At 38.4% G+C, this 26,269-nt stretch overlaps 1 protein-coding gene across 1 annotated transcript in view; it reads left to right on the forward strand.

The window, feature by feature from the left end:
- The window catches only part of Stag1 (stromal antigen 1), a gene marked incomplete in the record, with an annotated part of 394,726 nt that overhangs the window by 310,304 nt on the left and 58,153 nt on the right, over positions 1–26,269 (forward strand). The window contains 5 exon segments of the mRNA XM_013505748.1: positions 5,508–5,600; positions 5,702–5,791; positions 5,935–6,138; positions 7,638–7,708; positions 9,820–9,907. Of these exon segments, the coding sequence (XP_013361202.1) occupies positions 5,508–5,600; positions 5,702–5,791; positions 5,935–6,138; positions 7,638–7,708; positions 9,820–9,907 (546 nt within the window).

Below are 26,269 nucleotides of genomic sequence, written 5' to 3' on the forward strand. Positions count from 1 at the left end.
CTTAAATGCTTTTTAAAGAAAAATTACATGCATGAAAAGAAATTGACCTTACTCAGGGAGGGGGAAAAAAAATCAGTGGCAATAGAAATGCCCTCTTATTTGGCCCAGAGGGTAGGTTTAGTATAAAACTACTTTAATGCCCTTTTTATGAATAAATTCAAATAACTAATGGAAAATGTAGTCAAAAAATTGGAAGAAAATGTGAGAAGAAAGGAGAACTCTTAAATGAAAACCGAGTAATTTTAAGCACAGTAATTTATCTTTCATAAATGATAGTGTAATAAAAAACCATTTCCAGATGAGCAAAAAACAAAGACTTGAGAGAAGATCTGCCTTACAAAATATATTAAAATAAGTATCTCAAGTCATAAGAAGGAACATCATGCAGTGGTAACTCTAGTCTATGGGTAGATATAAAAGGCTATGTGTATATGTATTTTTTAATTTTTAATGGAGCATGAGATTATTTAAAACAATAACTATAGTACTCATATGTTGAGATTGTAATATATACTCATTATAATTGTGACTGTTTTAGCAAAAGAAGGAAAAAAGATACGGAACTGAAGTAAAATGACTGTATTTTGCTACAGTTAATTCAGTATTAACCTGAAGTCAATTAAAATTAGAGATACATGTTCTGATCCCTAAAACAACCATCTATATCTGAAAAGAAAGCATTATCAAGAGAAATCATAGTAGTATAGAAAAAATATGCAGCTCCAAAAAGTGAAAGAGTAACTAAAAGAGAAATAAAAAAAGACATGAGTCATAAAAATCACAGATAGTAAGTGGCTGACAGGGTGACATACATTCATCAATATCACAAATTATATTGAGGGCTGAGAATGTAGTACAGTGGAGGAACCCTTCCTTAGCATACAGGGGCCCTGGGTTTAATCCACAGTACCACAAAAGAACATGGGGGAGGAAGGGTTTCAATAAAAATACAGAGATTTGAAGCTGTACTTGGTGGCAAAAAGATCTCAAGTTTGCGGTTAGCCTGGGTAACTTACCAAAACCCTGTCTCAATTTTTTAAATAATAAAAAGGGCTGGAGATGTAGCTCAGTGTTAGCATGCTACTGTGTTCATTCAGTCCTCAGTATTAAAAAAGACTATCAGCTTGGGTCATATTTGAACATATGAATATGTTGAAAGTAAAAGGGATGACAGAAAGTCACAAAATGAGTAAGTATGTGAAGAAATCATCATTAGACATACAGGCTTAAAATAAAAATGTCACTAGAAACAAAAAGGATACCCTATAGAGTCAATACATTGGGAAGATATACAGTTATATATATATAATATATGTATGTATGTATATATCTACACATACGGAGCCCCAAAATGTATAAAATAGGAACTGAGAAATTTGAAAGGAGAAATGGTTCAACAGTTAAGAGATGGAGATTTAGTATTCCTCTCTCAATTAAAAGCAACTCTAGGAGCATGTTTTTCCATCTGATTTCTCCTACTGTTACTTAACACTTTGTGATTTTTCTCTTGATGATAAATTTTCTACCTAATGTTAATTCTAAGGACTTTGTCAGTTCAGATCAAGTTACAGATTTTTGGCAAATAATTTTTAGCTGAACATGGTAACACATACTTATAATGCCCCTACCTGAAAGGCTGAGGCAAGAGGATCATGAGTTCAAGGTGTCTGTCTGTCTGTCTGTCTCTCTCTCGCACGCGTGCACACACGTACACACCCCAAGTTTTTGTTTTGTGTGTTTTTTGTGGGAGTCTTTTCTTTTTTGTTTAATTTGCTTTTTTTTTTTTTTTTTTCCCAATACTGAGACTAAAACCAGGGCCTTCACACTGAGATTCATTCTTAGCTCTGTTTTGAGACAGTCTTCCTGAGTTGCTCAGGCAAGACTCAAATTTGTAATCTGTCTCTGCCTCTTGGAATACTGGGAATACAAGGACCCGCCACCGTTTTCAGCCAAAAGGATACATTTATACTTTCTTTTTTTTTTTTTTTTTTTTTTTTTTTGGTACCAGGACTCAAACTCAGGACCTTGCACTTGCCATGCAGGTGCTTGTGCCACTGAGCTATATCCCTGGCCATATACATTCTATTATATCATAAAAACATATAATATTTACCTTTCCTGTATTAGTAATACTAGTATTTCTGGGTAACCAAATAACTGGCAAGGCAAATTTTTGAGTACAAGTGCCACTAGTAATCAATGGAGAAATGGTAGAATAAAAACATCAGTGTTTTGACACACAAATAATGGATCTAGATAACATCATCAGTGGCCTAAAGTTAGTGAAAAGGTGATGGGAAACTTCAGAGTGTGTACATGGTCTGAAATCACCTGAACCCACTAGTTAAACTTAATACTATTGAAAATGAGACTACCACCATTAAAGTGTTCCTGGGCAGGGAGGGGGAGGTGTCAGGGAGGGGTCTGGTGTAATCCAGCTTCTAGAAGTACCTACCAGTTTTCAAGAAAATATGAAGATAGAAGAATATGTTAAATGAGACTACAGGGATGCAAAAAGCCAAATTCAGAATGTGGAAAAGCAGTAACTATTAGAAACTTTAAAAATTTAAGACATAGGGACATACCAGCCAAATGTAGTTAGATCTGCATTTCAACAGATTGTAAAAGGCAGTGTTTGAGGAAACTATGGATTGCATGGGAAATGTCATTAAGGAATTTTTCATTTTGTTGGAGATGATGTTTTATTTTTAAGCCCTCTTCTGTTAGGGACATTCACTTAAATATTTAAGGGTGAAATTACATACAATGTTTTGCCTTAAAATGTTATCAGAATAAAAGTCTCTTCAGGAGACATGCTGAAACAAGATTTACAGAATGCAAGGTTATTACAATGCTTTGAATGTTTTTAGATTTTCCATAATAAAAATGTGTCCCAACCTTAACCAGTGATTGTCCCTTCAGGCTAATTTCTAGTCCTTTCACAGATACTATCATTTTTGAGTACTTTCTCACTTTCTTTCAGAACAAAATGCCCAGGTTTACTTTCTGTAGCAAACTATTCCAAAATTTAGTTTTGAAACTGTAAGCCTTCATTATCTTATACAGTTTTTGTGGGTCAGACATTCACTAATGGCTTAGCTGTAAGGTCTCTGCTAGGGTTACAGTCCAGATGCTAGTCCTGTTTGTAGCACCCGAAGGTTTGACTTGGATTGCAGAGTCCACTTACATAATGACTCACTTGTGTGACTGACAAATTCATTCTACTGGAAGGAGATTTTGGACCTTATCCACAGGAAAGTCTCTATAGGACTGTTTGAGTCTTCTCACGACATGGCTGCTGACCTTTCCCAGAGCAAATGTATAGGTGGTCAGGTGGGCACTGCTGTGTCTTTCATGACCAAGTCTCAAAAACCACACAGTATCACAGTATCACACTAGCAATGGATCTCAGTTAAAGTGCTCTTGCCTAGTGAGTGCAAGGCTCTAGGCTCAGTCCTAAGTAGTATAAAAAAATTTTTGAATAATATGTTTTAAATTACACAGTTTAGTTTCTGTGACATCCTGTTGGCTATACAAGTCAGCCTTATTTGGAGGGGAAAGACTACGAGGTCATGAGGACCTGGAATTAGAAACCATTAGTTGTCTTAAAGCCTGAGTTCCACACTACTCTAGCACAGGAATCCACCATTTCTCCCTTGAACCATGGTTCCTTTTAATAAAGAGGTAAAGATCAAAATCTTAGCAGTATGAATATTGATTACTGACAGGTTATATAATTTCTGCTAGGCAACTTGAGAATCTATCTCTCATTCATTATTTTTGACTCAAATTTAGCTTGGCTTTTTACCTCTCTAATTATAAGGTTTTTCTGCTTTACTTTTTTGAAGTAAACATTATAAGAAGTAAAAACCAAGGAAAACTATGTATTCAGAGATATCTTACTTGTAGACATACCTCTTTCTACCCTTTATTCCAGTAAACATTTTTATTTGTGTTGTGGTTTACCCTTCTGGTATTTCATTTTGCATATACACATGTTAATGCCTGTACTCATATAGATGCATGTATTCTTATTCCTCATTTTTCCTGCCTGCCAATCTTTTACAAAAGATAGTGTACATTATATACTGTTCTGTACATTTCTCTTTTTTATTTAACTGTGTATCTTGGATATAATTCCATAACTTTATTTGGTTAACTTCATTTTCTTATGGCTATACAATATGTATTATAAGGATGCAGTATTGAAAGTTGCCTGTTGACAATGTTTTAGATTATTGCTACATTTTTGCTACTAGAAATACTGTGTGGTCATGTCTTACTTGTACAAGTTGTGTTGATAGGATAGATTGCCAGAAATGGAATTTCTAGATCATAGCAAATATGTGTATATAATTTTGTTAGATATTGTCAAATTCCTGTTCCCTGCTATTTTTGCTATTTAATCAGAGGTATTGGGAGGAGTAGATAAGTTCATGTATGCAAAGAGCCTGACATAATGAGAAAATAACAAATATATCCTTAGACTCCTTATACATTGTCACATGAATTTTATGATTTCTTAATATTCTGAATCCATTCCTGAATATATATTGCACTACATGTGTTGTTCCCTTAGTTACTTTGCACAGAACTAGACAAAGTAATTGGTAAATCATTCCAAGGTGGTTGTTCAACCTCTGAATTACATAAAATAATCAGAAAGCATCTTCTTCCCATTTGGGGTTTACATTTATAAAGTGGCATTTTATGTTGGAATATTTCTGTTTATGAAACCATTCAACATTATGATGGTAAATCTCTTCAGGAAAATAACAAAATGTAGAATACTTTGAGGAAATTATCTTAGACTGAGCTTGCAGTTTAATATTTTATTTTCGAAACCACTTGTGGTTTAACAAGTTGAATACAAAATAAAGGGATGAACATTATCAACTTAAATTTGTGCTGTGATCACAGGATACACTTTTCTGTAGACTACCGCCTAACAGATTTATGAACTTAGTTATAAGGAGACTCAAACAGAAATGAATCTAGAAGTATCATTCATATATACTTTGAAAATACATGATAATTAGCTTCTGGTGATGCCAAAAAATCATACTTTTGTTGAAAATGTCTGTGTATTTAACATAGGAGAGATCAGTGCAAACACATTGACATTCAAACTCAACAAAAACTTAATTTTTTCAGCATTTTAAAATTTCTTTTAGGCTGGGGATGTAGTTCAGTGGTAGAGCCATTGCCTAGCATACACAAAGCCCTGGGTGCCATCCCCAGCCGTGTAATAAAATAAAATTCGTTTTATAGAAATATTCATGTTTTTATTTAAGTTAAGCAAGTGATAATTTACCTAAACTTTAGCTATTTAATAAAGTAATGGTGTATGTTAAATAAATTTGCTTAAAACTGGATATATTTAATTAGTTTAAGTTTCTCTTAAAATTTTTGGTTATGTTACCTACCATTGCTTCATTATTTTGTGTAACATTTTAGATTCATAAACCAGCACGTTGACACTTACTCTTTTACCATTTTATTTCTAGGTGCTAACTGCCAAAGAAAGGAAAACTCAAATAGATGATAGAAACAAATTGACCGAGCATTTTATTATAACTCTTCCTATGTTACTATCAAAGGTACAGTCTGAGTTACAATTTTGTGATCATATACCACTGAGTTTGCTTTCAGTCTACTGTTAAAATAGTTACTGCTTTTTCTTCGCTGCTTCTCATTCTAGTATTCTGCAGATGCGGAAAAGGTAGCAAACTTGCTACAAATTCCACAGTACTTTGATCTAGAAATCTACAGCACAGGTAGAATGGAAAAGGTAAGACATTAAAATTCTGCTGCCTGAGTAGTTTTATTAACTGCGTTATTTTACTTTCATGTATTAATATGTCTGTTTGTTACTTGGCAGGTGCTGATTTTTGTCATCATTAAGTATAATAGTTTTTCTTTTCTTTTTCTCAGCATCTGGACGCTTTGTTAAAACAGATTAAATTTGTTGTGGAGAAACACGTAGAATCAGATGTTCTGGAAGCCTGCAGTAAAACCTATAGCATCTTATGCAGTGAAGAATATACCATCCAGAATAGAGTTGACATAGCTCGGAGCCAGCTGATTGATGAGTTTGTAGACCGATTCAATCATTCTGTGGAAGACCTGTTGCAAGAGGTCTGTTCTAAAATTAATGTGTTTATGTAATAGTTTGGGCTAATAATTATTCAGGATAGCTGAGTATATAAATTACTTCTGTTGCAAAATAAACCAGTAGAACTCTTTAGTTGTTTCAGAACCTAGAAGCACTATTTCACCCCTGTATCCTATAGTGATCAATCTTAATAGGTTATTTTTGGGGCCGGGGATACAGCTCAGTGGCCCAGCACCTGACTGACAAGCGCAAGGTCCTGAGTTTCATTCCCAGTACCAAAAAAGAGAGGTTATTTTTGTTTCCCTTGTTTCCCTACCTCCTTTTCTAAATATATGTTTTATTTGTTTGTTGAAGCCATCAGTAGATTGGAGGGTGGGTATTTTGTTTTCTTGAGACAGGGTCTCACTATGTAGTTCAGGCTGGCCTTGAACTCACTATGGAGCCCAGCCTGGCTTCAAACTCACAGTGACCCTCCTGCCTCAGCCTCAGTGCTAGGATTACAGGCAAGCACCACCATGCCTGCCATTTTTCCCTCTTTCAAGGAAAGTCTTTGGGGTCTGCTTTTCCTTAACCCATTTCATTTCCTATTCTTGGACCTAATTTGCATTTTAATGTCCCTGAAATAGTATGATATACTGATGAATAGAACATACAAATTAAATGTACTTACAAAGGATGCATAATCACCTTGAAAGCACGCGCTGTTATAACAATTTATTTTTCTAATTATTTCTGGTTCACCTACTTCTTGCTGTCTTCCCAATGTGTATGGCAATCTAACATTTGTAATTCTCCATGCACTGACAACGGGGCTGATAAGAATTTTCCTTTTAATTCATGTAACTGATTTTTAAAAGACTTTTTCCTACTATTTGAACTTCTCATATTTTTCAAACACTATGATTTTTCATTAAGATTTTCAAATTACAGATATAACTAAAAAAAAGTAAAATCCACCCCACCCCACATACTGGAAATTGAACCCAGCATCTGCAACATCCTAGGCCTTTTATTTTTTATTTTGAGACAGGATTGCAATAAGTTGCCAAGGCAAAGTTCAAACTTGAGTTCCTCCTGCCTCAGCCTTCTAGAGTACCAGTATTACAAGTGTGTATCACCATGCCCAACTCAGTAAAATATTTGAAGTAACGATTAAAAATCTTTCAAGACAGGAATATAACTCAGAGCTAGCATGTTTACCTACGTGAAGTCCTGGGCTCAAATATCAACCATACCAATAAAAAGACCAAAGAACGTTGAAATACCCTTTCACTCAGCAGTGTCAAAGAATGTGTTCATAGTATTAATTAGAAAAGTGAACAAAGTTATGTTTATCACGTTTAAATGCATAAATTGCCAATTTCTAGATATTGGGATCATGGTATATTTTTTTCATATTTGATTTTCTTATTTATCTACCATGAATGTGTACTTACTTATATAATAAAGAATTTTTCAGTTAAGTATTAATAAACTTTAATGTGAATTTAAGTTATGTTAATGAGATATTTATTATTTATAGGGTGAAGAAGCTGATGATGATGATATTTACAATGTTCTTTCCACCTTAAAGCGGTTAACTTCTTTCCACAAGTATGTCATTTTATTTAAAGTCGATCTAGTGACTAGTCTATACTAACCAAGATACACAAGCAGATTGTAATGCTCAGTCTTCATATAACACGGGAAAATTTTACAGAAATACTGAGGTGTTATTTTTTTCTAGACTACTGAAAGTTTTTCCAGGTGAATTATGTTTTATTATTTAATTAAGGTACATTATTAATCTAATGATTATTTAATGTACTGAGTGTAACAAATTAGATGAGCTTAATTTGCCAGCTTTTTATATGTATAATTTTTAATTGATAGCTTTAAAAATCTTTCCAAATATTGGTGTGGATTTGAAGATGGTCAGAGGATGTAAAATTTCCACTAGAAAAGAGGAATAAGTTCAAGATATCTCCTGTACAGCATGATAATGGCAGTTAACACTGTCTTACATTCTTGTTAATTACTGAGAGTAGGAAAAAAGAGAATAGAAGGAAAAACAGAAATAAAGCTTTTGTAAATAAGGAAGGGAAGTAGGGTTGAACGGAGGGGAATGGGGAGAAAAAGAAAAATCAAAATATATATAGGTACAAATTCCCTATGATGAATATAATTATTAGTATATCTAATGTGTACCAGTAAAATTAATTTTAAAAGGGCTGGGGTTATAGCTCATTGGCACAGCATCTGCCTGGCAAGCACAAGGTCCTAAGTTTGATTCCCAGTACCAAAAATAAATAAATAAATAAATAAATAAATTGATTAATTAATTCTAAAGAGAGAAAATTACTGCAATTAGATTTTAAGTGTTCTCACTACAAAAAACAAATTAGCTCCATATAGGCATTCCCCCACATACACATATTTCAGAACAGCAGTGAATTTGTTTAATATGTATTTTAAAAAAGATTACTTATGTATAGAATATAAGCTTAAGTTGACCATGTAATAGATAACTTTTTGTTGATTTTTTAAATGAAATCAATATTCCATGTGCATGGTAAAATGTATATAATGTAAATGTTTTGTGAAAGTAAATAAATAAATGAAAATGAGGGAAAGCCACAAAACTCAATCCTTTGGGCTTTTACTTTGAGTTGTTCTTTTTTTATTTTTATCACTGTGGTCTTACTATGTACACTGAACATTTTGGATTTGAGTAAGGAAAAGAGACTCAGATGAATGAACTATGTGTTTTCAAATGTAATTTGTATATCCCTTGGAATGAGATATGCTTATCTGTTGCATGAAGAAAGGACAACAGAACTTTGTTGTCAAAAGAAAATTTGGTTATGATGCTTAATTAATTCTTTACATTTTAAAAGCAGTTTCTGAAATTTAAAGCTTTTATCCTGTCTGGTAGTACATTCCTGTAATGCCAGCTACTCTGGAGTCTGATGCAGGAGGATCACTTGAGCCCAGGAGTTCAAGATCAGTCTAGGCAACTATGAATGAATGAATCTAAGCATTTTACTTATACGCAAGTAAATTTCTGAAATTCCACAGAAAAACAAACTCTTTAAAAAATACTTTCTCATCTAAAGATAAAAGGTGGCAGCCAGTATTAAAAGAAGCATTTTCAGCGGAGTTTCTGAGAATTTAAAATTTTGTTCGGAAGTCTTCAGCCCATATAAATAGCTATTCCATATAAATAGCTATACTACTCTTCTTTTTCATTTTTTTTTGAGACATGGTGTCAGCTATGTAATCAGGCTGGCTTCAAACCCACAGTCTTTTTGCCTCACATTCCAGGTTTCTTTCCCATATTTCCTTTCCCCTAAGTTTGCCTTCATTTTCTTCATAAGCACAAATCTCTTTGTCAAGAAATACACATAGCTATATATGTTAAAATTATGAATGGATTTGTTTAAAATGTATTAAAAAGAAAGGTTATTCATGCAAAGAATATGAGCTTAAATTAACCACGTGATAGATGACACTTTATTGCTGTTGATTTTTGTAATGAAGCTCTTTTTTTATTCTTTTCTATTTCTGGCCTCCCACTACCACCACCCATACACACTTAAACATTTTCTTGATGGATCTTTTTCAGTTCTGTAAAAAAAAAACGATATTTTGTTCTTCTTAATAAAATTGAGCTTAAGTTTTTTTCCGTTATAGAATGAAGTTAACGCATCTTTTGTTTATTTTAGTGCTCATGATCTCACAAAATGGGATCTATTTGGTAATTGCTACAGATTATTGAAGACTGGAATTGAACATGGAGCTATGCCAGAACAGGTAGGGATTTACTGATACTCTTTCTGTGTTGTTATAAAGCTAAAATCAGATGATTGTCAAAAGCCTTTTATAGGAAGTAGTTAATTCTTTAATGCAGCTACCCCCTCTTAGAATTATTGCCATAGTTTTGAGTATCACTGATAGGTATATTCAGATGTGTTAGTGCAGAAAAAAATAGAGAACTTTTAAAAATTATAATTAGTAACATGTTAATTATACAAATTAATGGGATTCATTGTGATACATACCTATGTACATACATACATAGTGCATTTATCATATCCATCCACCATTCTTCCACCCTATCCCCCAGTTAAATCCTCTTCCTAATCCCTAGTGATCCTCCTCCTACTTTCAAAAAGTGTTGTTAAGTCTATTTGATCTGTAATGTACTTTAATTCTAATGTTTCTTTATTGATTTGCAGAGTGGGAGGTCTGGATGATCTATCTTGTTTGGAGTAAGGCATTATAGTCTCCTGCTATTATAGTATTGGGGTGTATCTCTTTAAGTCTAATAGTTTTTGATTTATAAAATTGGATCCTCCAATATTTGATGTATACATTAATAATCATATCTTCTTGATCAGTTCATCTTTTGATCGTAATATAGTGACCACTGTCTCTTCTTCAAAGTCTGTGTTGGTGAATATAAGTATAGCTGTTCTTTCATTTTACATTAGCTTGCTTTCATTTTACATTAGCTTAGAAAATCATTTTCCATGTTTTTACTTCCAGTCTGTCTTTATACTTAATCTTAGCCAAAAGGCTGAGAAGCGATTCCAGTCTGCCTTCAGAACTGACCTGAGTTTCTTGTGGGCAGGATATTGTTGAGTCTTGTTTTTAAATCCATTCAGCCAGTCTGTTTTTTAATTGGAGAATTAAGATCATTTGTGTTTAGAGTTATGATTGTAAGGTATGGGCTAGTTCTTCTCATTTTGTTGATTTCCTCCTGGTTGTTTTGAATATTTTTGTTTTCTGCTCTTATTCATCTTTCTAGTTTATTTACTATATTGACAGTGTTTGATTCATTCCTATTTCTCCTATGTATATCTACTCCTTTAGTGGGATTTATTTTTTTCATGTGCTCTCATGATGATGGTTATCTTTTTTTCTACTCTACACATAGAATTTCTTTAAGCATCTTTTTTTAGTATGTGTTTGTGTTTTGAAACAGGATCTCATACTAGTTCAGGATGTCTGAACTCACTATAAAGCCCTAGATAACCTCGAACTCCCACCATTCTTCCTACATCAGGCTTCATGTGCTGGGATTACAAACATGCACCACAATGCCAAGCCCTTAAATGTCTTTTGTGTAAGGCTGGTCTTGTGTTTGTGAATTCCCTTAGTTAATCCCTATCTTGGAAAGTCTTTATTTCTCCTTAAATTGTAAAGAATTGGTTTGTAGTTACTTTGTTTTAGGACTTGAAATACATTATTTTATGTCTTCTTGACCTTTAGGGTTTATGCTGAGAAATCTGCTGGTAATTTAATGATTTTGCCTTTAATGTGTCTTGTAGATTTTAATATTCTTTGACCTGTACTTTTGAGAGTTTAATATGCCATAGAGAGATGCTTTTCTGGTCGTGGCTATTTGAGGTTGTAAAGATCTCTTTTACCTAGCTACCCATGTATTTCCTAAGATCTGGGAATTTTTCTATTGTGATTTCATTGAATAGGTTTTCTATGCCCTTGACCCTTATTTCTTCTCCTGTAGGTATGCTGATTACGTTGACGTTTGACCCTTTAATGATGTTCCAGAGATCTTCAATGTTCTCTTTTTCCTTACTTCTGTCTAAATGATATTTCAGCAGACCTGTCTTCAAGCTCAAGTATTATTTCTTCTGCTTGACCAAGACCACTGTTAAGACTTTCAGTTGAAATTTTTTTTATCTGACTTCTTGAGCTCTTTATTTCCAAGATATCTGTCTGGTTGTATTTCAGTTTCTTTGCTGAGTTTCTCATTTATATCCTTCTTTTGTTCCTCATTTTATTTTGCCATCTATCTCTATTCTCTTGAATTTCATCAAGCTCTTAAAAATCATTCCTTTATCAGCCATTCCATCTATTTTGCTGTCTTCAGAGTTGAAAAATTAAAAACTTCAGGAGTTGTCTTAATTACCTTTTAAAAAAATATTTCTTGTGTTTGGTTTTTTGATGTTTGTTTTGTTTTGTTCTGGTACTGAGGATTGAATCCACGGCCTTTGCACTGCACTATATCCCCAGCACTTTTTTTGAGTCTTGATAAGTCAATAAGTTTGTCAGGGTAGTCTGAAACTTGTGACCCTCCTGCTTCAGCCTCCCAAAGTGCTGGAATTACAGGCATGCACCACCCTGCCTAGCTTACTTCTTATGTTTGTATGTTGAATTTGTACATCTGTTGGGATGGTTATCTCTTCTGTCTCTGTGTGTGTGTGTCTATGTGTGTTTTGTTGTCCTTTTTTGTTGTTTATTTAGTTGGGTTTTAGGGGAGTTTTTGGGTTTTTTGTTTTGTTTTCTGATGTTTGGAGACAAGGTCTCTATCTAGTTGAGGTTGGCCTTGAAGTCACTATGGAGCCCAGCCTGGCCTTGAATTCACAGTAGTAATCCTGCCGCAGCCACCCCAGTGCCGGAATTATTGGTATGCACTACCATGCCCGGCTCTCTTCTGCTTTTATATGGGGGCCTTCTTAGCCTGATGATGTATCTTTGGGTATCAGTTTGTTTTGCTGTGTTGAGTTTATTTATAGCTGGGCACCATAGTGTATTCACCCTGTAACTTTTTCAGCTGTGATGAACGGATCTAGGGATGCAGCATACCACAGCAGAGTCAGAAATACCCACTGGCTTTGCAGTTCTTACAAGAGTGGTGACCCTCAGGTATTACAGGCAGGTATGGTGCAGACAGCAGAGTATGGATGTGGGGTGTACCACCTGTGGTTGCTCCTACAGTGAGAATGGTATCCCCCGTGGCTGATGGTTCCCACACATGCTACTGATATTGGTGGTTACTTGAAAGCAGTTGTGCCAAGCATTGTGATGCATGTCTGTAAGCCCAAGATTCAGAAACAGGCAGAAAGATACCACAAGTTCAAGGCCAGCATAGACCTCACAGCAAGATCATCTGTCAAAAAAAAAATCAGGATATTTGTTGCATTAATTGTAATGAATGACTTGAAGCTCTTGTCCTCTGATTAGACATTGGTACAGATCTAGGTGCTTCATGGGGAAAGATGAAGGCACAGTGATGGCTCTCCCTCTGTGATACATACAGTCTTGTCAGCAACACATGATCTGACAAAATGCAGATAGAGGACCCACGTTTATGTAGTGTTAGAAGTTGTGTTATGCCTCTGTACTGCTTCTTGGGAATGTCTACTTAGGAGGAGGGCCCTAGACACCCCATAGTTATAACCACCACTGGACAAATTGGTGGCCAAGAGCTTTCATCTCTCCTGTCCTTTAAGTAGAAGTGTCCACCAGGGTTAGGCCAGGACTGTGTTGTGGTTATAGGTGGGCAGTTCTTCTCAGCTGTGCTAGGACTATACATCAGTCACAGTGCTACCCTTCCAAGGTCTTGGGCTTGATCCCCAGCACCACAAAAATAATAATTAAAAAGAGGAAGAAAGGATTCCTCAAAACCAAAGTGCTTAGAGGAGCAGGCAAGGATGGATGATTATGGCTTGTGCCAAGCAGAGCTGCTCTTCATGTCTTCTTAAATTACGCACCCTACAGGCAGGACATTGTTTAGCAGGTGTTTCTTCTCTGCCACCTCAGTTCTTTCAGTTGTATCAACCAGATATTGAACAAGAATGAGTTCCAGCTGAAACAAATGAAATCCTCTCAGCTGAGTTTCTTACCTAAAAAGCACAGAATTTCTGCAGTGCCTGGCGTACTTTCTCTCCAGAGCTTTTCAGGCTGCACATGCTGAGGGTGGGGAAAAAGCAGGAGCCACAGTGGAATAGCAGAGGATAACTGAATTACAAAGTTTTGTGCTACAAGGAAGACAGCAGAAAAAGAACTGTTTGCCACCCTAGGTTCTGAAAATCACATATTAATTGGTCACGCCCTTGGTGTCAGAGGATAGATTCCGTGAACCCCAATTCTAGAGAATGGTGCCCTCTGCTTCCTTTTCATCACACTCACATTCCCCATAACACGGAACTCCTAAATTTGTATCATAGTCACTCCCATGAGCCAGGATTATCTTATGAGGCAGGTGGTTGCTGAGGCAGTTACTTGAAATAACCAGAGGGTCTCAGATGGGAATATGTAGATGTTTCCCCCAGAGCAGTACAAACTCAAAAATTAGGGATCTTGTGGTAAAGTTTTTGGCGCTGTAAAGAGACATCAACAGGGGCTGGGGATTTAGCTCAGCGGCAAAAAGCGCCTGCCTGGCAAGCGCAAGGTCGTGAGTTCGGTTCCCGGTACCGGAGGAAAAAAAACAAAAAAACAAACAAAAAAAAAAGAGACATCAACAGAGGAAAAGAAGCCTTTATTGCCAGCAGGGAGGGCTGCCGGAAATTGCAAGGACCCTTGGAGGAGGGAGCTGGGGATCGGGATTTTATTAGGTTAGCCTAGGGGTGGAGTTAACATGGGCAGGCAATATATTGTATGAGGAGAGGGTTGGAGGGTTGTTGGGGTGTGCACAAAAAGGAAACAGGAAGTTTATTTTGGGACTCAAGGAAGAACACAGAAGTTAGGTTTGAAGGAACTCATTGTCATTTTTTTGATCCAGTGCCCTGTTCGATTGCCACCATGATGGCCCTGGCAGAGTTCCACATGGGCAGAAAACCATCATTCCTGTCTTTTTGTTATTAAGGGATGATGACTCTCTCAATCTGCTTCCTGCTGACTGGGCAACATGGTGGGGGCTGTTGCAGTCATCAGGATGGTGGGTCAGACCCATACAGAAGGTAGTGCCTGAGTTCTTGGCCACAACAAGGAGTTCTTTGGTGGTAAAGGCTCATATCCCAGATTAGAGAAAGCTTGAACAAAGTTTAGAAAGATAGGGTCCTATGAGTAGCAAGACAGTGATCATGGTGAGAGGATGTACAGTGGGAAGGATGATAGGCATTCAGTGTCCCCAATCAGGCCACCAGGAAGAATTGGCGACCTCTTTTCATTTATGGGCAACAAAGTCTCGGAGCTTTTGTACCTTATCCATGACAATACCTGACTAGTTAATGAAGTAGCAACATCCCTCTCCCAGCACAGCACAGGTGCCACATTTTTCAGCTGTTAAAACATCAAGAGCTCAACATTTTTTTGGAGGACCACAGCTGCCAATGATTGATCTGAATATGGAGGAAGGTGATGAACCCTGTGACTTCCTCAATAGCAGTAGCAAGGTCGGTGGATAACTTAGAGTAAAAATGAGCAGCTGTCCTGAGCAGCTATTCTTGGTTCCCATACCAGTCACTGAGAAGAGGCCTGTGCCTGTCAGGACTGAGGTGATCTGTACTGCCCTTTGGGACCTTTTGTGGTTTTGGGGCAGAATATCTAACCTGTTACGATTTGGTCCTCTGTGCTCAGGGAGACCTGTGGAGTGACAGTGGCCAGAGTACAAGAGAGCCTTGCCAGGTGGACAGGAGGCAGGTGAGAGTCTCCTGGCTACAGACAAAACATTGTCTGTGGGAGGGCAGATGGAAGTTGAGGTGTCAGGGCCAGGGAGGAGGTATGTGCAGGTTAGGTTTTCCACTCTAGCAGTGGACTGAGAGGGATTAGGGTGGTAGATGCAAGAGACGTTATTGGGCTGTTGGTGTTGGGGAGCTAGATGTAGGAGACCAATATTTTTTGCCTTAGAGTTAGGCAGAAGAGAAGAGACATTTAAGGTCACAAGGTAGGCCATGTACAGATTTTGTTGGAAAGGAAGACAGAGCCAGCCACTGGAAAATACAGTGGCATTGGGGATGTGAGTGACATTTTTGACAGACTAGAAGTTATCATTGAGAACTTGAAGTGGAGAAGTCAAGTAGGGGTGAGAAGAGGAGTGAGTGAATTGAGAAGTTGGGTGGCCTGTGGTCATCTTTTTTTGTAGGGTTAGCAATAGGCCACCCTCATAGCCAGACAGATTGTATTCTCAGAGTCCCCAGATACGGCTTTGGGGAAAGAATGTGAAGGTGTCTGGTCAGAAAAGGGTGAAGTTTAAGAAGAATTCATTGGCTGTATGGGTGACCTTGTGATGGAGCCCCAGTGGGGACAGTGTTTAAGCAGGGAGGATAGTTTTTATTTTCTGGGCAGATGTATAATGTCGGGGGGGTACATTTGAAAAGCACGAACACTCACAGGAATGATTCCTTGCAGTAAGGAGGTGACAAGGGAAGGCCTAAAGTGCATAGGGGTTGTCAAGTGTGAGAGGACCTGTAGTCCAGTTTTGTTGAGTGAGAATAGTGCCATCTTGTTTAGTGAAAGAAAACAAGAAGACAGCAGGGCTTTGGGCAGAGGGTGGAGAGGGAAAGAGTAGCAGGACAAGAATGACAGGTGGTGAGAGCAACCTCATTGGTGTGTCTTGTTTATGCAGTTGAGGGTGGACAGTCCAAAAATCCATGTAGGAACAGGAAGACAAGTTTGTGTGGAATCTTACAGTGTTTTGGAAAGGTGACCCAGAGCCCAACAGCAGATGTGAGGATTAGCAGGAGATAGGGGATCAGGAACCAGACTGGGTAGCAATACATAGATTAAACTGGGGGCCTCTTGGACCTTCTGGTGAGTCAAAGGTGAGTAGGGGAAAGGAAGGTGTGATGACCACTCAGAGGATATGGGGTTAAGGATGTCAGAGTCCTTTGGGCACCATTTAACCTGGGTGATGTGGAACCTGAAGGGTAGTTTGGTGACTTTGACTGCTGTTGGTGTCTTAAGGGTGACCAGGTGTGGTCTCATCCACTTAGGTTGTAGTCATATGGGCTTAGAAGATTTGAGAAGGATTAGGTCTTCGGGATAATGGGAGTGTCTGGGCTTGAGCCTGTGGCTGGTTATAGGAGGCAAGAATTACCATGTTGGCAGAGGAGGTGTCTCAGGATGGAGAGGACAGGAATGTAGTCTGCCAACAGAGGAAGGTTTTGTGAGCTCGGAGATTATTGAGTAAGAAAGGTCTCCCATACATGAGCTCAAAAGGGCTTAGAAAAGTAGGTGCTCGAGGGAGTGCTCAGAATCAAGTGAGAGCTAAGGGTAGGAGCTGAGGCCAAGGCTGTTGGAATTCTAAGATTAATTTCGTGAGGTGTGTTTTAATTAGGCCATTAGCCTTTTCAACCTTTCCTGAGGATTGTGGATGGTATGGAATGTGTAGATGCCAAATAACATGTAGGCTTGAGGATACCTGTTGAGTGATCTGAGAGATGAAAGCTGGCCCATTATCTGATTGGATACTTTGAGGTAGACCAAGTTGGGGAATGACATCTTATATAAGAGCCTTAGAGACTGCATCAGCAGTTTCCCGAGCAGTGGGAAAGGCCTCTATCCACCCTGAGAAAGTACAGACAAAGGTAAGAAGGTATCTGTAGGCCTTATACCAAGGCACATGTGTGAAATCTGCTTACCAGTCTTCACCTGGAACATGTTCATGAAATTGGTGGGTAGGGAAAGAAGGGGGAGGAGGTAGGTGTCCTTGAGGTGAGGTTTTGGTGCAGAGTTGGCAGTTGCAAATGGTCTCCTGGATGATGGTCTTTAGACAGGGATGAGTGACAGAGATAGGAGCTTATGTAAGGCTTGGGTACCGACATGAAAGCAGCTACGTATGTTTTTGATAATAGTTAAGGCCTGCTAGTGTGGAAGGAGTTTTGGATCTTGGAAAATCCATCCCTGAGGGTTTTGCTTGTAAGTAGACTCATGCAGTAATTGGAGTTGTTGAGTACTGAGGTGGGGGCAGGGTGGTTGGAATAAGAGGTACAAGATGAGAGGGATATGGCTGTTGTGCCACCAATTTGGCCTGTGTATCAGCAAAAGTGTTATCCTGAGAAATGGGATCAGATGATGTCTGGTGTCCTCTACAATGGATGGAAGCTACCTGTTTTGGAAGCTGTGCTGCTTCTAGTAATTTGAGGATAAGAGGGGTGTTGGTGATGGGGGTCCCTTGAGTACTGATTAGGCCCCTTTCTTGCTCGGTGGCTTCATGGGAGTGTATGATGCTAAATGTGTATTTGGAGTGAGTATAGATATGTATGACTTTATCTTTGGCCAATAAGAGAGGTCATGTGAAGGCTGTAAGTTCTGGCTTTTGTGAAGATGTCCCAGATGGCAGTAGACTAGACTCTGTTATTTTGAATTTGTTGAGTATGATGTAACCTGCCCTCTTTTGGGTGTCTGTGTTGGTTGAGCTGCCAGCTATGAACCTTGTGTCAAAGGCCATAGGAAGAAGGGTGTCATGAATGTAGGAGAAGGGAGTAGAAGTCATCTGTAAGACCTCAAAACAATCGGGTGGAGAACCTCATCAGAGATAGGGAGTAAAATGGCCGGGTTGCAGGTATTGCTAGTAGAGATAGCAACTGAGGTATCTTGTATGAGTATCAGATGGACCTGTTGTAGGTGAGGAGGAGTCATTAGGGCAGGAAGTGTTTTGTGTGTTATGAGCTCGTTAAGGCAGTGTGGTGAGTGCACAGTGATTGATTGTCATAAAGTGCACGTTTTTGCCCCCTGTGTTAATATGGTTGCTCTGGCAAGGTCCTGAAGACAGGGCCCATCCACATACTGTGCTGTCTAATTCCTTTAAAAGGTATGCTACTGCTTGAATAGAAGGTCTCTTTTTGTGTCCCAGAATTCCCACAGCATTATGGCCCTGAAATGTGTACATAGAATGAAGGGTTGGGTTAGGTTTGGAAGAGTGAGAGCTGGGGCCTTTAAGAGTGCTTCTTTTAACTTGTGAAATGAGTTTTATAGGGGTAGTGGGGTTGAGGAGTTCTGACAAGGAACCTTTGGATGCTTTATAGAGAGGTTGAGCAAGGTTAGCAAAGTTGGGAATCCAGAGGCAAAAGAAATTGGCTAGGCCAACAAAAGATACAGTGTGCTGTTTTGTAGTTGGTACCTGGACGTCACGGAAGAGAGCTTTGCGATCTGTAGTGATCAATCAAGTGGTGAGGGTGAGAGTTAGTGCCAAATACTGGACTTTCGTTGTGGTTATCTAGACTTTGGTGGGGGATACCCTATATGCACGACTTGAGAGGAAGTTGAGGAGAGTAGCTGTGTATCTTATAGCTGAAGCACAGGATGGGGAGCAATGAAGAAGATCATCTATATACTGAAGGGAGGGTACTAGGTTTGAGGTCAAGAGTCACGAGGTCAGCAGCAAGTGTTTGGTTAAAAAAATGAGGGCTATCACTGAACCCATGAGGTAGGACTGTACATGTGAGCTGTAGGTACTAGAGGGTATCTGGGTCTGTCCACATGAAACCAAAGAGATCTTGACAGTCAGGGTGTAGGGGTATAGTAAAGAATGCATCTTTAAGGTCTAGAACTGTAAAATGGGAGGTGGATGGGGGAGTATGGGAGAACATAGTGTAAGGGTTAAATACCACTGGCTGAATTGGCATCACCACTTCATTGACAGTTCTGAGATCTTGAACCAAATTGTAGGAGCAATTGGGCTTGAGTATACAGAGAATAAAGGTATTGTATGGCAAATGGGCAGCTCTAAGAAAAACATTGACTAAGAGACATTGAATTATAGGTTTAAGTCCTCGTTGGTGTTTTGGAGCTATTGGATATTGGGGAACATGGGAAAGTTGAAGGATTTTTGAGGCAAATCAGCACAGGGGCAACATGGGTAGCACAGGTGGGAGTGGAGGTGTCCCAAACTTTATGATTGACAAGTAAAGAAGGAAGGGGAGGGGCAGAACTGGTAACACGCAGTAGTTGAGTTTGAAGAATGAGAGCCATGGGAAGAGAGAAGGTGAAAGAGAAGTTGAGCTTTTGGAGAAGACCTCTGCCCAGGAGGGGTGTGGGACAAGGTGGAATGACAAGCAAATTATGGGTAAAAAAGAGGGCCTGGAATCGACAGGGGATGGGTCCTGTCTGGAGGGGTTGTGTAGGTTGGCCATCAACACCCACAATGGAAATCGTGGATTGGGAACAGCAACCTGAGAACTCAGGTAGAACACTGCATGTGGCCCCTGTGTCAACAAGAAAAAAGAGTGTTTTACCTGAGATGTCCAGCTAGTCTTGGGGATCCAAGAAAGCTTGATGGGGGACCGTAGACCCTGAGCCCCATTAATCCTTTTCAGTGGAAAGACCAAGTTGGTCAGCTAACAATGAGTCCAACTGTGATGATAGGATCTCCTGTGAGTGTAGGGAGGAGTTACATGATTTACCCACTCGCTGGTGGACAGGGCGGTCAGACTTCCAATGACCCTTGAGATTGCAGATGGGACAAGGTCCCAGTGGTAGTGGCGGGTTGGGGCAATGTCCTTCCTTACTGCACTTAAAGCATGGTCTAGGAGGGGCTCAGCCCTCTCCACTTTGTTTTAGCTTGGCTTTTTCAAAGATCTTGAGTGCCACAGCCAAAAGTTGGCATTTAAGCTTGGCATGTTGCTGTCTATCCTATTTTTGTTGTTCCTCTCTATTGTTGAAGACATGGAATGCTAAGGAGATCTCCCTGTGGGGTTTAAGGGCCAAGCTCGGTCTTTTTTAATTTGACCCAAATGTCAGGGGCAGATTGGGAGATGAAATGGGAGTTGATGAGGGCTATTCCCTCAAGGGGTTGGGGATTCACATTAGTGTATTTGGTTAGGATATCAGTAAGGCAGGTAAGAAGTTCAGCAGAATTTTTATCAGTGCATTAGGGTTTGTTCTTGAAGTTTTTGATAACTTTTTGTGGGAAATTTTGTTTAGACCTGCAATGATGCAACCAATCATCATAACCATACACTGTGAGTCATTATTTCCTTGATAATCTCAGTGGAGGCCCACATTTGGTGCAGCAGTGGCCCCAGCAGGATGGTCATGGTTAGTCTGATGTCTGTGGTCAGCTTCAGCTTGTGCTGCTTCCCACAGCTGAATTTTCTTTTGAGGGGAGAAGGTAGATGTGGGGATGCTATAAAGGTCTTTGTAATGTAAATCATAGGAATTGACCACAAATTGTAATTCTTTAATATAGCTGTGGGGGTCTGCAGAGAAGGAGTCTAGTCTGTGAAGGATTTGGGAAAGGTCAGAGAGTAAAAGGGTCATGAATGTGAACAAGCCCCTCACAGCCAGCCATGTCACGGAGAGGAAAGAGGGATTAGGGAAGCAACAGCTGACTCAAAGATGGCAGCTGACTTGAAGATGGCTGAGTAGAAGATGGCATCAGGTGTGGTGTGCCAGAGGAGAAAATGGCAACAGAGGAGATGGGATGGGAACAACTGGTTGGGGAGGTTGAGAGAGTTTTTGTGGATATGGTGGAGGAGTGAAAGCAGAAGGGACATTTCAAGAGAGTCTGGAAGAGTATCAGAAGGGGAATTAGATGAAGGGGGGTTTGGCGATATGGAGTGGGCCAAGAAAATTTGGGCTGCTCCACATGCCTGATGAGGGACACACCCTTAGGGCAAAAAAGGCTTGTACATAAGGTATTTCTGACCATTTGCCATTGCAGTAGCAGCAATTGTCTAAGTCATAGAGGATATTGAAGTCGAAAGTACCCTCCTCAGGCCAGTGGCTGCCATTTTCAAGTTTGTATTGAGGCTGAGCTGCTTGATAGTAAGAAATTACTCATTTTGTTTTAACAGTCTCCCTGAGACCTAGGATGTTTAAATTTTTTAAGAGACACCTGAGCAGAGTGTGTTTTGGGGATTGGGAAGAAGTATTTCCCATAGTGATCTAATTAAAGTGAGCTGGAAGATGAAGCCAGTCACTGCCCCTAGGAAGATCATAACCCTCATTGGGGAGTGACAGAGAGAGAAATGCCCATTGGCCCCCCTATCGATCTTCACCTAAGGGACAGAGGGGCAACCTGAAGGATGTGAGGGACTTGGGACGTGGGCCCTTGATTTTTGGGAAGAGAGTGAGAATGTGGCAGGAGCTCCCAGAGTGTACAGTAAGGCTCACCTGTGAGAGCCAAATTGGACCAGTGTTGAATGGAGGCTGGCAACGGCAAAGGCAGAGGGCAGAGAAGGAGAGGGGTGGCTCGTTGGTATGGGGCAGCTCAAACTGGGGAGACGCCCAGGAGCTGTACACCCCAGCCAATCCAAGTCATGGCACAAAAATGTAAGGTTTTTGGTGCTGTGAAGAGACACTGGTAGAGGGAAAGAAGCCTTTATTGTTGGCGCAGGAGGGCTACTGGAAATTGCAAGGACCTTTGGAGGAGGGAGCTGGGGAACAGGTTTTTATTAGGTTAGACTAGGGGTAGAGTTAACATGGACAGATGGTGTGTCCTAGGAGAGGATTGGAGCGTTGTTGGGGTGCGTGCAAGAAAGAAATAGGAAGATTATTTGGGAACTCAAGGAAGAACACAGAAGTTAGGTTTAAAAGGACACATTCTTATTTTTGTGATCCAGTGCCATGTTAGATCACCACCATGATGACACTGGCAGAATTCCACATGGACAGAAACCCATCACTTATAAAGAAGGATCCCAACTGCATTATCTTGGAGTGTGCTGTGAACAGCTTCTGTAAAGCCAGCCTGCTATACAGATCTAGGGGCAGGTCTAAGTCTCTTATCTATTAAAGATGTGTCTAACAGGTGCCATTTTCACAATAAAATTCACTAGGACTCTCCCTTTTACCCCCACAGAGGGGAAACTCACAGGAGATGGTTACTGGAGTATTTTGTTTCTCTTGTTGTGGTGGTGTCCCGAGGCTCTAGATTTTACCAGATTTCTATCTTCTCCCATTGAGTTCCACTGTTCTCCTAAAGCCTCTCATCTCCACATGCTGCTACACACCAGTTGCTTCTAATTCTGTCCTGGAAAGGAGCAGGCAAGTGCTGGGTGCCTGTATTCTACCATCTTATGCCCTCCAAAATAATTGAACTTAGCTGTATTTTATCCTAAAATTTTAACATTAAAGTAAACATTATTGCTTTTCTAGGGAAAATGTTTATTACTATCAAAGTGATTCCAAAACTTTTGATAATTATGTAATGAAAATTTCTGATTATAACTGTGTTCCAAGTACTGTTCTAGGTATTGATAATATCAGGACATGGTGTGGCTTAGTGTTTGTAGTAGAACCATAGTTAAATAAATTTGAGAAACTTTAGTAGATTTTAAAGTTTCTGTGTTCACATAAATATTGGAGTACAAGGGGCAAGAATCCAACAAATTTGACCTAGTTTAAAAGAGACTTGAGTAGAATAATTATCTTAATTCTGTATGAAAATGGAAAGAATTATTTTGTTTACTATGGACTCTGATGAAGACCAAAATGCTAGCTACACAGTTAGGTGTAGGTAATGTTCAAGAATTATTCATTCTCATTTGGAAATACGGAATGCTTAGAAGATACTTTATTTTAAAACAATAAGAATTTCAATGGACAGATAATTTCATATTAAAATTTAACCAAAGAAGCCAGATGTAGTAATCCCTGTGGACTCACTAGCCCAAATAGGAGGATCTTAGTGTTCAGCTTGAGCAATATAATGAGACCCCTGTCTGGGAAAAAAAAAATTTTAAGTTAATTACAGAAACAGTGTTTTATTATTGCTATGATTCTTTTAAATTGCCTAACATGATTCATATAGCTGTTGCTTGATTGATTCATATTGCTAACCACAAAATGATATCTCAATGGCTTGTGTCATTTATATTCATTAATTTGTATTGTACTATAACAATACACTTTCCTAAATCTATTTATTCATTCATTCATTTATTTAAAAACATTTTATTTCTTTGAGATAGGATCTCACTGTGTAGTCCATGCAGCCCTTTAATTTGCTGTGTAGTCCAGGCTAGCCTCAAACTCTCAATCCTCCTGCCTTGGTCTCCTGAGCACTGAGATTACAGGGGTGTACCACTAAATCTGGCTGCTTCATTATCAATATAAACCTATAGATTGCTATTTCACTCTGCTTGTTCAAATTTAATATTCATGCTATTTATTTTAGTGATTCTATTGTTACAGCTTTGGCCAGTGTGACTCCTTTCAAACCAGTTCCTGTGTGCTTTTCATATTTTTTTGAGCACATCCAGTGAGAAAATATTGCAGGGACTGCTTAAGCCCTCTCCTGTGCTAATGAATTTTTAACCTGTGAAAAATATCAAAAGTTGTTACAGGTTTTTTAGTTAATTTTACTGGTACACTTTTGATATACATAATGATCACATTCATCTTAGGGAATGCATACCCGTACATGATTTATCTAGATTCTTCTTTTATTCCCCATTCTTCTCTCCTCCCTTCAACCCTTCTTTTCCTTCCCATTTACAAAAGCTTTGTTTTCAATTTTTTCCTCCCAGTTTTTTTCCCTTTTCCCTTCCATTCCTTCCTCATTGCCCCTTCCTGTTGCCCTTCTCATTTCAACATTTTCTTTCTACTTCCCAATATCTGTCATCCATTTTGGTCTTTATTTACCAAATGGGTTTGTCACACAAGAAAAACAATGCAATTTTTAAACATGTGTCCGATTATTTCACTTAAAATTGTGTTCTCAAGGTGCTTCCATTTACCTGAAATTATGCTTTTGTAAGAAAATAATCATTTGCTTAGGAAGAACCCACATTTCTGAATTTGTGGTAGTATCTCTTCATATAATTTTTTGTAAAATAAAACCAAGATATATTTAAATTATCCCTACCCTGTTTTGTGGCTTTCTATTTGCTGTTGGTATAATTTTAAGTATTATCCTAGTCTTTTCATATATTCATTTCTTTAAGATTAGACTACTTCCATTTTAGTGATGATAAAACTGAAACATAAAGGTCATAAAAGTTTAAGGTCACACAGCTATCTTACACCCAGGAAAACCAACCTTTTGTATTTTTTTTTTCATTTTTATTTTAAACAGAAAAGAACAAAAACAAAATAACCAAAACAAAGACAAAAACAAAACAATGCAAAAACTATAAAAATGATACACAAGTTCAAAACAAGATGATAGGAAATCAGCAATGCTTGTTGTATTACTTATTGTTACCTTCAAAGTAGTTGCTCAGATTACCAGATATAGCTATGAAAAATTGATCAAGCAAACATTAATTGTTCCTTTCAATACCAATAGAAATTAGTAGTACAATTATCTTAGCTATCTTCTGTGCATGTTTATATATACATAGACATATATGTATATATATATACACATGTATTTCCTTTCCTTCTTTTCTTCTTTCCCTTGTCCCAGTTGTTCTTTCCTATAAGCAGTTTCTTTCCCTTTCACAATACCTATTGTACCTTTCAGTTTCATTTACTCTTCCAGGTTCTTACACTAGTGAGACAATATGATGTTTACACATGCAAGTCTGATTTATTTCGCTTATGAATATGGTCTCTAGTTACATCTATTTACATTAAAAGCCTCCAGTTTATCTTTCTTTATAGCTGAGTAACATTCCATTGTAAAAAAATAAATAAATAAAAATACATTTTCCTTATCCATTCCTCAGCTGATGGGCATTTGAGTTGTTTCCAGAATTTTACAATATCAAATTGTGCTGCTTTGAACATAGGTGTACATATATCCCTGTGGTATGATGTTTTTAATTCTTCTGGGAAAATACCTAGAAGAGGGGAATGGGTGGGTTAAATGGGACCTCTAATCATAATTTTTTGAGGAATCTACAGACTGATTTCCACATTAGTTGCACCAGTCTACATTGCCACCAACAGTGGAGAAGAGTTCTTTTTTCCCCACAGCCCCACCAGCATTTGTTCTTGATTGATTTCTTAATGGTAGCCATTGTTACTGGGGTGAGATGAAATCTGTGTTTTAATTTGCATCTTTTGAATGGCCAATGATGTTGAACATTTTTTCATGTATTTATTTGCCATTTGTATTTCTTCATCTGAGAAGTGCGTTCATCTCAGATGCCCATGTTTGGATTGGGTCTTCCTGTTTTGGGGTGTCTCCGTTGTTTCAATTCTTCATATGTTCTAGGTATAAGTCCTTTGAGGGACAGTCAGCTAAAATGTTTTCCCACTCTGTGGGTAGTCTTTTTACTCTATTGGTGATTTCTCTTGAAGTACAAAAGTTTTTTAATAGGATGAGCTCCTAGTTGTTGGTTCTTTGGAGTGTTACCTGTTCAGTTTGGTTTTTGTTCATGAACTCTTTGCCTACCCCTATGTCTTCAGGATTTCGACCTACTTTCTCTTCCAGTAGATTTAGTGTTTGTGTGTTAATATTTAAATCTTTGATCCATTTTGACTTTAGCTTAGTGCATGGTGATAGACATGGGCCTAGTTTTAGTCTTCAGCATGTAAAGAGCCAATATTTCCTGCACCATTTATTAAAGAGGCTGTATTCCTTTCAGTGAACAT

This window comes from Chinchilla lanigera, unplaced genomic scaffold, assembly GCF_000276665.1.
Source record: "Chinchilla lanigera isolate Chin_1 unplaced genomic scaffold, ChiLan1.0 scaffold00100, whole genome shotgun sequence".
Classification (NCBI taxonomy): Eukaryota; Metazoa; Chordata; class Mammalia; order Rodentia; family Chinchillidae; genus Chinchilla; species Chinchilla lanigera.